General features: G+C 39.2%; 2 protein-coding genes across 2 annotated transcripts in view; one reads left to right on the top strand and one right to left on the bottom strand.

The window, feature by feature from the left end:
* Positions 1 to 14,945, top strand: part of LOC141004522 (protein NCBP2AS2-like) — a 123,265-nt gene that overhangs the window by 58,036 nt on the left and 50,284 nt on the right. The gene's annotated exons all lie outside the window — the stretch shown is intronic.
* LOC141004520 (contactin-associated protein-like 4) overlaps positions 1 to 14,945 on the bottom strand; it is a 127,109-nt gene that overhangs the window by 102,517 nt on the left and 9,647 nt on the right. The window contains exon 2 of the mRNA XM_073476051.1: positions 3,626 to 3,736. Coding sequence (XP_073332152.1) covers positions 3,626 to 3,736 — 111 coding nt within the window. The remainder of the gene's footprint in view (positions 1 to 3,625; positions 3,737 to 14,945) is intronic.

Here is a 14,945-nt window from a genome sequence, read left to right as displayed (position 1 = left end):
TTGCCTTTGATGTTTGCTGCTCTGCGTCCTGTAGCGAGGCAAAGACTCTTTCCTGCACTGAGGGGAAAATGAAGCATTGCAGCCCACAGAACTGAACAGGACAGAACACATCTCAGTAAAAAACATGGGGGATTCAGTCGAGGGACATTGTTTTTTTGTCAGTCTGTTCCCTACATTTCACTGGCCTGAAGGTGCTTCTTGACAGCTGATGCCAAAATAAAACCGAGTGCATAAAGTTTAAAGCTGCACAAGGCAAAACTTTATATGGATAGCCGGTGCCCCGGACCCCCTCACTGTTTTATGCTTTGAAAAAACAGTTTTCAAAAGCTGGAAAAGGTCACAGCTCTTACTGAAAAGGCTAGACTAGAGTTTCAACTATGAAACTTGAGCTAACAATAACTTCTTTCATTTAGTCATTTTCAACCAAATACTTCCAGAAAACTGCAGAATCAGAGGAGCGAAACCAAAAGTCCATTTGGCACATTGCCATTTGCATCTCGACTGCAATCTGGAGAACCATGAAGATTAGGCAAATTAGACTAATGATTGATTAAAAAAAAAAAACACCACAGCATTTGAAATGCAATTTTCACACAAGGACACATCACAGTCCCACTGATGTTCTTTTACTGTTTACTGCTGCATATTTCTAATGTGTAAGTTGGACGTAATGAATGAATACTGAGGAGATAAAAAAGGAGACTGAAAACTGAAGAACGTAGTCCCTGCTTCCTCAGGTCAAAACACAGGTACATTTCCTTAGTTCCTCAAAAAGTTCTTGGCCCCCTGGGAAAGTTCCTCTATTAGGAACCCCTGTTTTGATAATCAACCATCCAGCAAGGACATTAACACAGAAAATTAAGACTACATTTTACAAAGCAAGTTAAATAAGCACATTATCCACGGGGAGAAACCAACTGAAGCCAATATCAGAAACGTGGGCGTGTTTGCAATGCAAATTGCAATATGGCACACCATGTGGGCACACAAGACACAGGGACACAGTATGCAGCCATGGAGTTTCATATCAACACACAGCTTTCATACAGCTAATTTAATCACAAAGTGAATGCCTGTAAACAGCTTGAGGAGTATCATCAGAGTCAGCCAGGTAGACAGTATAAAATGTTGACTTTTGTGTTTCTGCAATCCACAGATGTGTTTTGGTACGCGTCATACATACACTTCTACAATATGTGTCATATCACGGTCATGTTACATGTATGTGAACTGACTATCATTTTGGGAGAAGGTGGAACTGATGGCGGCCTTACAGCCAGGCGAGAAGGTTGCCAAGCCTGAAACCACTGTTCAAGACTGAGTTTCAACATTTGCTAGCATGAAACCACTGGGCAGTTTTAAGTAGACGGGAAAATTTACAGCCATGTCAGCGGCAACAAAACATGACATATTTGTAGGCCTGTCACGAGAATCAATAAATCAATTAATCGTACGATAAATTAAAATGAGCTTGATAATTTTGCCGGCCTCGATAATTTCCATTTGCATGCTTGTTTGTTTTCCTCGTGTCAGTCACTAGCCCCATTCACACTGCCGTTTGCATGCGGGGATCCTGCGCCAATTCTCGGCATCCGCCTTTGTGTGAAAGTTTCAGATGTGGCGAGGGATGAAATTTCGCTGCGCCTCCGGAGGTATCAGAGGCGCAGTATTGGCGAACCGAGCTGGCGGCGCGGAGCGAGGGTGTGTCGATCTGATGGTGTTGGTGTCTGATAACTGTAAAGATCCTTCACTCAACAAAATAAAGATAAATGTCCCACAAAGCAACGTTACAGGACCAAACAACAGGAACGTAGTAACTGGTCATGTCTTTGGCAACTTCTATTAGGAAAAAAATACCGCAGTTATTCGTGGAGAAGTGTCTGTCAGCCTGTCGGTCCGACCAACTCTTCGTCACATTTCTGGCCGAAAAACAGCATCTGTCCCCGGCAAAAAACTTTAACTCACCAAGTGTTTGTCACAGTGAAAAAAATCACCGCGACGGTCAGTTACTGTTGTCATGGTGACGGTCAGCCCTCCCGACCAAGACTTAGTGAACTTCATGAACCCCGCGAGTGAAATAGTCAGACAGTGTCCAGTTTACTGATGGCGATTATGTAATTATGTAAATTATAGAAAAACGTAACTTTGTCACTTTCCAGGATGTTTGGTGTGTCAGGATCTCAATCACAACACATTATAACAGCATCCATATGATTATAAACAGACAGCTGGTACATGTTTAGATTAACGGGGAAACACCTTGAAAAAAAACATATACGTCATCATCATTACGTGTACCGTCACGCCACCACATCACTACAGACAATGGTGCTAACATTGTTGCTGCAGTAAGGAACCGTGGCTGGCCATGGCTCAATTGCTTTGGCCACAGCCTCCATCTTTATTTATTTTGGATATTTAAAATGTCTTCTTCACATTCCAATGTTAAATATTCTTTAGAAATAAAGGTTTATTGATCTTTGAAAGGGTGTACTTGCGTTATTTTGCCATTATCATTATATTAGTTGAAAAATGGTCTCAAAGCGACAATATTATCGTTTATCGCAATAATTTCTAGGACAATTTATCGTCCAGCAAAATTTGTTATCGTGACAGGCCTACATATTTGTATTATTATTTTGGCCTTTCATGGCTTTACTTGACAGGACAGCTTGAGAGGGGATGAGAGAGAGAGAGAGAGAGGGGCGATGACATGCAGAAAGGGATTCGAACCATGGCCCACTGTAGTGAGGACAAAGCCTCTGAACGTGGGGCACATTCTCTACCGACTGAGCTACAGGAGCCCCCCAAACTTTATATTTTTTATGAAACATGAGGACAATTTCTAGCTGGGTTTGTGGTGATAGAACCAGGTCTACCAAAACACAATCTTTTCCTACCCCTGACCAGAGCGTAAAGCACAGCGTTGTCACAACTTAAAGCTGAAAACTGAACCTAAAGAAACGTAAAGTCACAAAATGAAGAAATGTAAAGTTTCAACATATCCATGGTCTGAAGAAAGCTAGACTGTCAACATTTATTCTGGTTAGGTTCTAATAGTAAACTGCACAATACAAATTAAAATCTACAATCATGACTGCAACATAAAGGTGTGTCCTATTCCCTTTGAATAAAGATGCTGTCATGTTTCACTAGTAAAATATCTGCTGGATGTTTGCAGTTCAAGGGACTATTTTCTGTTCGACTTTTCACTTTTAATTTGGCTGACCACACACGTACAGTGAGTGAGCTCTCCCTTCACGGAAACTTGGATTCATCAAGACTCAATCACTGGCAGGTTTTGTACTAATAACACATTCAAGTCAAAGCTGTGGTAGAAGAAGGCTGAGTAATGAATTCTGGGCAATAAAGACACTCAAACATTGAAAACTTAAAGCGCTTGGGCTCGCTGAGGTGTAACGCTCTTTACTGGAACTTTAAATATGAAACACTGAAATGAAATCCTGCACCAAGCAAAGTAAGACTGCATGTACCATTGCCCCCATCAGCTCAGTCGTTATTTACGACAATGTTTGGGGTATAAATCCGTCTTGAAACGTGCCATCACTGCACGTGGTAAAATATTTAGGTTGGACAATGAATGTAGCAATGAATGATTCCTCACCTTCTCTCCTGTTGACTTTAGCAAAGACCGGCCCATGGCTGCTGGTGAGCTGGGAGGAGCTTCTGAATGATGACGGCGGCAGATTGTTCACCAGTGGGCTGTCACATACCTCTGTTAACCAATCACAAAGCAGAAAAGGCAGGGTTAGAATTACGGATCATTTCATTGACCATATAGACAAGTACTTTACAGTGTGTTATCTCACTAAAGAGACTGAAGTGAAGTGAAGCAGTTTTCTTCTAATTGAAAGGGTAAACGCTCTTCAGTACCCATCACAGATAAGTATAGGCTGGGTCACACAGAGCAGAGACAAGAATAAGACACGCTGGTTTCGATGGGAAAGAAAAGTCGGTAGAGACCTTTTCATGCCTCATAGATTTTGATGTTTATAAATGTCAAGGGTAGGAACTGGAGTTTTAAGTTGAGTACAAATGACTCTGAATTAGTGACCTATGAACATCATTGTATAAAAAGTGCTTGTGAGGTTTTGGACGGTGTTGAGGGATTGTATTTCATTTGTCTGTGAAGCAGTAGTGTAACATGTTACTTTTCGAGTTCAGTAATCACATTACAGTCACTGATCACACAATAGACCATATTTACACGGCAGCCATTTTCCGCTGACGTCACACTCAAGGTGGGAAGCTTGAATACTGGTCATGTTATGCTGCTGTATTCCAGGCGGCACGTTGCATAAACATAGCAAATCTGACAGATGGTTATCAATTCACCACTAACTGACTGATCGGTTAACAATTATTTTTGTTTTGCGTCATTGCACACCGCCTTCCCAACATCCGGTAGATGTTGTGTGTCCTTCAGAGGGATAATTTTTACTTACTTGCATTTCAGAGCCTGTACTTTCTCACTTCTACTTGAGTAAAGAATGTGTACTTTTGCCACCTCTGCTTATGAAAGGTCGGATGATATATTGTTAACTAGCAATTATGTGACAATGCAGCTAAGGTGATGTTGCAGAGTAATGCAAAGGTAATGTAACAAGTAGTGTAACATATTACTTTCTAGAGGGAGTAAATAAGTAAACAAATGCGTAACTTTTTTTAAAAGTATTGAGTAATGTGTAATACATAACACTTTTTTAAAGTAACGACCTGCTTATGGATGACTAAGATGTGTGTACACATTATGTTGAACCACAAGCCAACAAATTTTAAACCATATAGAATCAAAGTGAAGGATACAAGTGTGCTAATGTTAAATATTATCAAACACTTAAGAATGTCTGTGCAGCATTCTTGTGTTTTAAAGTCATTACAGATAGGTACTGGAATTAAAGTGAAATATATCCACATAAAGCTTGATATGCTGTTAAAGAAAAAACTCAACCATCAGTAAAGTTGTGTGTGTGTGTGTGTGTGTGTGTGACAGCGAGAGAGAGAGAGCCTGATTATTGATTGTTGGAAAATAAGAAAGGCATGATCAACAGAAATTAAGCAGAAACTAGTTGGAAGTTTCCTGGAAATAAATTAAGGAAATCAGCAGTATTTATTTACTACTAATTTGAAAATAGCAGAATATTCTTATTAAATCACGTTGGGGTAATGTTCAATACATTTTGAGGTCATTGTTGTGGTAATTGGGGGGTAATTTCAAAGACATTTCAAACATGTCACTTTGTAATTACCACCTACTTACCATGAAATTTGCAGACCTGTTAAATGAAGTGTAACCCTCTCTTTCTCTTTAAATTTTAAATCCATTTTTCATACAGAAAAACTTGAGAAAGACTACACAGGAAAGCACACGTTGCCTTCTGATTCTAACCTGATATGTCTTTACTAATGTGCCGCTATACCTTATTGCTGCAGTGGCCACTTCTCAATAGTTTAAAAACCTCAAAAATAGAGAAAGAGAAGCCGTATTATACAAAATGACTGTTGTTCTGCAGCGGAGAAAACCAGTTGTGAAAAAGGAGCTGTGACTAATTATGTCATTAATCCACGGGGAAGCAGTTCCCCCAGAATACCTGGTTATTAACTAATTATCCAATGTTCACTTGTTTCCATGATTACTGCTTAAATCTGGTCGAGAATTTCTTTTTTAATGGATGTTGTTTTCCACCATGGAGAGGAGAGCCAGTTCAAATTATTCACAATTCACTCAGATATGCCTGGTCCTGTTTCCCTACACTGACAACAAGGCTCTAACTGAGATTACTTTGTCAACATTATTGGACTTCATTTCAAGCACAGAGGGGTTTTCATTACCTAAGACTATAAACCACAGCCTGTTGACAGTTTTGAATAGCCTGTCATATCCACCTGTGTGCCCGGTCTAACTCTTCCTCTCTGCAGGTACTTCAGAGTTTGTGCATTTCCATTCAAACTCAGGTCTTTAACAGCATTTTCAGACAAATCGGAATCTGAAGGAAGCTCATTGCTTTGCTTGAAAACACAAAATAATCCAACTTTCACCTTCTCCTCTGCTCACCCCTGATGAGTTTGTTAATTGGTACTTAAGCTGCATGTGTCATACATGTGACATTGAGTGTCCTCCCAGTGCTGGATTTCCAAAACTCTGGTTATTTTCCATATAATATGAATATATAATATGTAGTGTAAACTGCTTCTTTGGCCTATATGTTTTTATTGTAGATAGTAACCTAGTTAGTTGAAGATACATCAGCATCATTACGTTACATTTTATCAATCCAGTTCTGTATTAAAAATAACAACCTGTATAGCTGTTTCTCCATCCTCACACCATTCATAATGCTGCTGTTTGTTCATCTAGATCCAGCAGGCCTGAGGCTGATGGAGGCACACAGCGAGCTGTGGATAATAGCGGAGCACTGACTGCAGGATATAGTTGAATTAGTGTACAGAGGTGAAATGAGCAGTGTAAAACGTCAGTGGATAATGTGTCTTGAGAGCCCGGCCTTGGCCAAGAAAAGCTGGATAAAAGAAGCAGAGGTGTTTGAACAGGCATGTTGATTTTCCTCGGAGGAGTAGTGACATTTAAAAAGGTGACAGTGAAAAAGAGCGAAAGGACAAATACAGAGAGCTTAGAGGAATATGAAGGTAAAGGCTGTTAAACTGCCAGCCACTGACCGGGGCTTTGTCAGACACGTATCCAAGGCACCTCAAAAACAGAGCTGAAACAAATGCATAGTTATAAATTCATGGTGCATCATTGGGTTTTCAGTCACATCCACTCAGGATTCTGATTCCAAAAATTCTGGCTGCCAAAAGCAAGATAAGACGGGTCGTAATGCCAAAGTTGAGGCTTCAGACATTAGTCCACAAACCAGTCGGTGAGGTCACTTGGGTTTACACTCGACTGAATCCCATGACATACTGACAAGCAGCATTTCTGTTATTACAAATGTCAAAATGATGTTCAAATAGGTTTTCCGAAAACACCAGTGTCACATCATGTTTCTATAAAAGACTAAAGGGCAAACGACAGGATACGACAAGTCCATCCTTCTGCAGTATACTGTATCATCTATTTTACCATTTTAGTGAAATAACTGAGTGCCCAGAGGGATGACAACAGATCCAGGGATGCTGAATACTGATGAGTACCATCCATCATGTCAACAAATTAAAGGTAAAAGAGTTCAGAGCTGTATATGTGTCCTAGACAGTCAGTCGACTTGTTGATCAGTGTGATCTCCCTCCCTCTGTCTCTCTTTCTCTCTCACAGTTTGAGGATTTAACAGCCATCGCCAAGCGGTAAACAGCTTCTTTTTTTGTTCTGTTTGTTTGTGTCTTGACAAACTTCTCACCCTTTCCCAAAGCGGTTCCAAAGCACAATGGTTTAACTGCTTTATACAATGTTTGACTGTGAAAACTGTGCTGTAGAACTAAAAGGTTGCTGAGAGCTCAAACCGCCGCCAATACTGACAAACTTCACCCACTTGGAGATAACACTAAAATGAATAACTTCTAACGATTAAAAATTCAAACTCAATTGTTTTAGCCGAACCTACCTGAACATACCCACGAGCAATGTCTGTCTTCTGCTCGTAATAATGGATATTAGGAGTAACAGTTAAATTTTAGACAGTTACTTACCTTGAGAGCCAGGTAGGCTCAATCTCATTTCAAATTTTCACCCCTATCCCTCATTTTCAAGTGCCCCTCAATACAAAGTTATATGGGATAGTGGTTGAAATCAGCCCCTATGAAATGGTACAGTCCTTCAAGACCTTCATATGTCATCAGTAGTCTTCAATGGTGTTTACGTAAACTGATGCTAACAGACATTCCACCTGATATCAAAAGCTGCTGGACGTCATATGCCAGCACAGTAAAATACATCAAAATGTGGGACTGTCATATGCAAATCAGCCATAACAATGTAATGTTAGCTAGCAAGTTAGTTAGCTACCAAAACATCAGCAAAGTAGTAACAGTTGTTTGATGCTTGTTGTAAAGAAAGAGTTTCCCAACATGAACACTGTCGAAAGGTTGACGTGAAAATGGATGGGCCGGAGGGACGGGAGAAGGGCCACTCTGCGGGTTTTTTGGTGTGCGCAGATAACAAAATCACTATGCCCGTGATATTATATCGATATTATATTATATTCATGCAAGGAATCATTTTTGTCACACAAAGGAAGGTGCCAATTTTCACAAATGGTAGATATCTCTTTTTGAACAAAACTATTCATGTTTTAATATCACCAGTTTATGGCCTTTGGCAGCAATAGTGTTTTGCATATAGCTACTGTAGCTGTGTATTTATGTTGCAAAGCAAAATACAGTTATTAATTTTAAAGGAAAGCTTTCATTGTGTGTTTTTTTCATATTGCATTGCAACAGCCTGTTTAAAGTGATCAGTATACCAAACAACTAATCAGTGCTGATAATACTCTATGCTAATAGATAATATGATAATGATAATACAGTACATGCTTTGAATTCCTTAGATATAACTATGCACTGTTCTAAGCAGACAGGATGGCATGCGGCGGATGATAGAACGCTCATTACAACCAGAAGAGACTTGATTTGGACTTACAAAAAATGACTTGTGAGCATCTCTGCTAATCACCAGCCAGCACGCTCCACACACACACAACAGCACGGTCCTGAAACAACGGCTAAGCCCCCTGAAGCCCCCTTGTGATGTTGGGTCCATACAAAGTTGTCTAATTTAAGGTGGGTTGATTTATTCACAATGTCAACTCATACAATAAGTAAGTACATGTCTTATTACTGTAGGTCAGGTTTTTTTGAGCTGGATGGAGGTTGATGTCAAGCTAACCCAGACAAGACCTTTGGATTTCTGGATTAAAGATTCCAAAGCCAAGGACAGCTGACAGTGCCCACATTACCCTACAGCGGTAGGGTAAACTGTACATGGCCAGCACCTTAAAGGCCAAAAAGAGTCATTCATAAACCTTTGTTTGTTTATTATTGAACTTGTCCATCACACAACAAGCCACGCCACCAGCCATTAACACTACAAGTAAATTCTCACTGAAAATTCTCAAGGAAACCCTGAAGACAGAGAGTTCATATAACCTTCTATGAAGTGTGCCATGTAGCCCTAACACTTCTCCTTACCCCTCTATACCAACAAGAATCCAAACACCCTACCCCTGGGCTGAGGGGCAAGGGCAAGGGGTGTATTTGGATTGGGACTTACTTTCAGGGTTTTGTAGATGGTGACAATACACACACATTCAAATAAGGATAGATCCTGTCTGGTCCCACTGGAGAAAGTCAGATGAAGGACATGGCCAGAAAGAAGTAGAGGGTCGACACTTAAAAATGTTGATAGTCACAATTTCTACAACTCTCTGCTCAAGATGCTGTTTTCTGACAATGAGAAAAAGATCTCTGCCTTGCAATGTCAAGTGGTTTGATAGGAAACAAGCAGTATCTTGCAGATCACAGTGTTGGGACAAAAGACTGAGATATCTGTGCGACATGTCACACTTACGACCTAACGCTGTCAGTTTGTACTGTATGTGAGGTCTTGTCGCCTCTGTGTGTCTCATTCAGCACATCTCAGAAATATCAAGAAAAAATCTTCTTTCTTTCTTTCTTTGTAAAATGTTTGAAAGCAATAATAAAAAAAAAATTCCAGCACTGTTAGTATCTTAACTTACTGATTTTTCTGCTCTCACAGTAATAAACTCTGTAATACTGGCGAAAACATGTCTTACACACTTTTCTACTCGCAACATGATTAAACCTTCTGGTACAGGCTGTCAAGGACCTTCACTCAGACACCACAACCTCTAAAGAAGTCTAAAGCCATGTTAGCAGCTCAGTGAGGCAGAGAGGACCTTGGAGCCAGTAATGGACAAATAGAAATAAGTTAATCTAAAAATATATAATACTTTCAAAATACTGCAGAATTTCAAAATGAAATACTTAAACGAAAATGAAAGGGAATTTAAAATAAGTTTTGTCTTTCCTGTAATACTAAGTGCTGTATCGTAGGCAGCTGGACTTCAGTTTCTTGAGGTTGTTCCTCCTCTCATCCAAGAGGGTTCTTCAGTTCTTACCTGTAAAACTTTTCAGGCTGTTACGTAGTCACGTTCATGCACGTGGCACGCGCATACATCATAAGTGATCAGTTACGAATTAAACTCAAATCGTCATGGCAAGATAATAACCACAGGTAAAATGAAAGGTTCACAATCACAATAAATGTGGCTCCAAACAGAAACTATCTCAAAGTGCAGTGCAAGAGGAGAATATTTTGAGCAGCCTGTTGAAACTGAAGTTGATGAATCTAGCATGAGTGCCAGGCAGCACTGCTAACACATCCACAGCACCTGCTAACATAAGCAGCAAGTAAGCTGAGTACAGTAGGGCTACACTACTCTATTTTAACATCATCATAATGGTGGTACTTGGAGAGCCTAAGATTTTTCTGAGGTGGTACATGGTGTGAAAAGTAAAAACAAAACACTGATCTAGATGATCTAGGTGAGGGGATCAAAGTTTTTACAGTTCATCCTCTGGGGAGCATGAGTACCTGTACCAAATCTCACAGGAATCAATTCAATAGTTTTTGCATAAATACAGAAAAAATGTCAGATAAAAGTCATTAACATTCATCTACTGAGAACCATTAATTTATGTACAAAGTTTCATGGCAATCCATCCAAAATTTGTTGAGTTTGGACAGATTGACCACATATTGGACATTTCCATCCTCAAACAAATTTTGGACCTTAGCCTTTATCTAACTGATAACCCAAGATGCCGAATGACGAATCGGCCTCGGATTACGCCAAATCTGTATGTTTTAAATCTTAAAACACCAAACAAAGAAAATCCAGCGTAATTCAAGTCTCTAGACCACGAGATGCCAAACTGATTTGAAGAGACGTTATTTATATACTTTTCAAAGCTGAAATCTTCACTGTGGATGTTTATGTACCATGTCTGAAGTGATTTCACAAAAATGACCATGTGTCGAGGGCGTAAATAATGTCAATCAATTTGGAATCTTATTTATTATGTTGGGTAAGCTATATGGAGCCAATTTATGCTTTTTCTTTTTTTTTTCATTTTAAAACAAGTCCTGATCTACTTCAGTTGTTCAGGAGAATGTTGCAATAGTGTTTTTCTGTGAAGCTCCAGAAATGTTTTGTGGGCTATGAAGCTTCACCCGACTTTCCATCTGCATGACGGTTACTAGATAATGACTGAATTTTCCAATTTGTGTGAACTTATCCTTTAAGGTTTTTACAGAGGTTTCCTCTGTAAAAACAGAATAATGTTTGCTTAAATTATCTTCTCAGTTTGTGATTTTATATGTGTGAGGCGTACCTCAAAGTATTTTGTTGAGTCATCTATAATCACCACCATTTTGTGGCTGTGTAAGACAAACTATAGTTTGGCTGTTGAAGCAGTTTGGCTGAAACTGATGGATCCTGTCCCTGCTTTGAGTGCAGACCTAAGCACGACAGTCTTAATTGTGACACTGCCTGGCTGACTGCTAACAATGAGAGGAGTATTTGTTCCTCATTTCCAGCCCTTCATCTGTCTGTTCGTGACACACCAGGAAGGTCAGTAATTCTGCTGACGCTCAACATCTATGACCACCCTAGTTAGAAAGTCCCATAATACTCCTGCAGACAAACTGTTCAGTGCAACATAATTACTTCATTTTTCTCTGTGAAATGGTATGAAAACAATGCTTTAATTTCTTCCATCCTGACTACATTAATATGTTGCTCCACGGGAGGCAGACCCAATCAGCAGAATTAAATGAATTAAAGAAAGCAGCACAGCAACAAAGCAGCAATTAAAACATTTATCTGGAGCCTGTGAGGTTCAACCCTCATCCTATTAGCATATGAGTGCTGAGACAAGCATGAAAAACATACATGCAAACACAATAGTAATGAAAGGGAAGATTCAAAATTATTCACAATGAACTATGTCTGTCCTATGTAGATTTGTGAGGATTGCTTCTATTTCTACTAATGGACCCAGGGGAGATTTGTAGGGTACGTGTTGAGCATTTCATTAGCGGATCATATTCATATTAAAAAATAAGGACAAGAAAATTGAATGGCATACTTTTCCTTTCAGACATTTTTATTGAGAGGACATTTGGTCACTTTGTTAAAAAAAAAAAAAAAAAAAATCCACAAATTAACATACTCTTTCTCTCTCTTTTGCTTCAAGCAGAAGGTTGGCTTTCACTCTGAGTGGAGAAGAACTGAAATTTCTTAAAGTTTTTAAATAATTCAGCAAAGATTAGAAGAAAAGATCACGTACACAGTATAACGTAGGGTTCTAACACACCAGACTGGAGGTCGGCCATTGGCCAATTTCAGGGCCATCGGTGACCCAGTTGTTGCGTTGTGTGCCGCAGAGTTGGCAATAGATGGCTGTTATTGGTGGCTTTTCATTTTGAATCGCCGGCGGAGCCCATCGATGAGAGTAACGAATGGAATGAGTGCATTCGAAGAGAAACGGAATTCGAAAGAGAAAGCCCCTCAAGCCTGTCGCTGTAGTATTCATGATTTTACACATTTAGAGTAGGTTTCTAGTTATTTTTTGCCCCTTCACAAGTGACATTTGCATTGTTTTATCAGACATATACTCGTTTAGAACTGGCCATACTGATGAGAGTGGTGTTTTATCTTTACAGTTTGTAAAGCCGTAGTCCGAAGTTCTGGTTTACCTTCATGAGAGAACGAGTGAAACATGCAAGCTAGTTGGCCGTCAAATGCAGCTTTATGACCCAGACATAGGCGACGACTTTCATTGCCACTAGTTGTTAAACCTTAAGCCACATAGATTCAACAGGACAGTGTGGTTAAATTGCAACAAGTCCACAAAATTAAACATTATGTGTAAATTCACCTGAAGATTGATGCATACAAGCGTTTTATGATCTTGTCAGCTTGATTATATTGTCTATCGCCTTCCAAATCTGTTACAAATCATTGTTGAAACATCAATCCATTAAATGATCCGAACAACTTGGTTTGGCTTAGGAAAGAGCAAGGTTTGGGTAAAATAACTGCTTTGTTATGTTAACACCTTTGTCATTTTATTTAAGAGAGTTGCTCGACAACTATTGTGTTTTAGCAAAAAGGAGTCAAACACAAGACACTTAGGCTAGTAGGACGATGTAACAAAAAGCAAGCTTTAATAACCAAGCTTTATCCAAAAGGCAGGCAACAGAGGCAAGAATCCAGAAGGAAAAAAACAACTAGAACTAAATACAAACCAGATTAACACAAGGAGAAAACAGGACCAGGGAAGAGAAGTGAAAACGCAGATGAGACGGCAAAGAGAGAGGGAAAAACACAGCCTTAATTACAGTAGGGAGGTATGACTAACAAGGGACAGGTGAAACTAATAAGACAAAAAAGGTGGGAAGAGAAACACAAAGACAGAAAGTGTAAATCAGAACAAGACACACAAGGCTAAAACTTACAAAATAAACCAGGAAATGACTAAACCAAAAACCCAAACCATGACCGACTGCAATCATATGTTTGTTGTTTTGATGACCCATAACTTCACCCCGACCTCATCCCACATCACATTACTGCCACCTTTGCTGTCAACGGACAAGAGACATATTTGTGCTTTTAAATCACCTTTTCACTGAGTTGTCTGAAGTCCTTCTTTGTCTTCATGGTGTCAGTATTAACTCACCAAAAGTTAGACTCTCCAAATTACTACACACAGGTGAGCTTCATTTAACTTATTACACTACATCTGCACCAAGTGGCTGCACCAGTGATGATCAAGGCATGTCCTATTATTGAGTGAATAATTACGCAGACATGTGTTTAGTATTTTACTGTCAGTCAGTGTCACATTTAATACCTTAAATCAATTTTGTAAAACATAAAACATTAAAACTTCCGAGGGGGTTTTACAGGCAATGTCAAAGTTTCACATTAAAAAACTATCTGCTACGTGACCCTGATTCATTTTTTTGTTGTATTTGCTGATTTCTGAGGAGGGACGGAGTTTCCTTGGCTGAGATCCTGCAACTGAAAAAAATACTCAGCTCCCCAAGGCCTCTTCCACAACTCTCAAATCTTAAATAATACTCCTCATTGATGATTGCTTGTTTTAAAGTAAAAAGATGATTATGAATTTCTTTTACTACCTGGGTCTTGATTATAATCATGGTTCAAATTACGGGGATGATTTGGAGGGTCTGACCCCCCCTAATTAAGACTTGGACACCCCCAAAAGAGGTAAAAACAACAGGTTGGGGGGGTTTGAAACATCTATCCTCCTTACCTGTAATGGCAAACATTACAATATATTTCCCATATTCATGCCTAGAAGAATCATTTAAAACGATTTCAGACACTCCTAAAGTGGACCATACCATTTCTTAACCTTACCTTAGGTGAATGTCTCATCTGCCTGAGTCACTCCCATCAGTTGCTGGCCCGCGTTCAAGCACGTCACACAAAATGCTTTAGGATAATGTCAGTAGCTATCTAGCTAGATTTAATACACTTTACTTATTACCTTTATAATTTATGAATTACATCGTGTCAAGGATCTACAGATGTTTACAGACTCAGGAATACAGGAGTTTTACCTGGTTGGATAGTTAAACAATATTAAAATCCATGTGTGCTGAAAGCTGAGTACAGTGCCAATAAAACGTATTCACCCCCTTAATTGTTTTCCCATTGAATTGCTTTTATAAACGGAATCATGGTCAACATACAAAAAATATACAAAACAAAAAAATTACAAAAAACCCTCTGATTTCTACAATTCTACAAAGTAATGTGAATTAATAAAAAAATATATAATGTAAAATATGTGATTACATAAGTATTTACTTGATTCATGATTGTATGAATGAAATGAAAGCCACCTGTATCTGA

The sequence above is a fragment of the Pagrus major genome, chromosome 11 (genome assembly GCF_040436345.1).
Source record: "Pagrus major chromosome 11, Pma_NU_1.0".
Lineage (NCBI taxonomy): Eukaryota > Metazoa > Chordata > Actinopteri > Spariformes > Sparidae > Pagrus > Pagrus major.
Note: the sequence above shows the minus strand (reverse complement) of the source record. Positions and strands in the feature narration are given on the sequence as shown.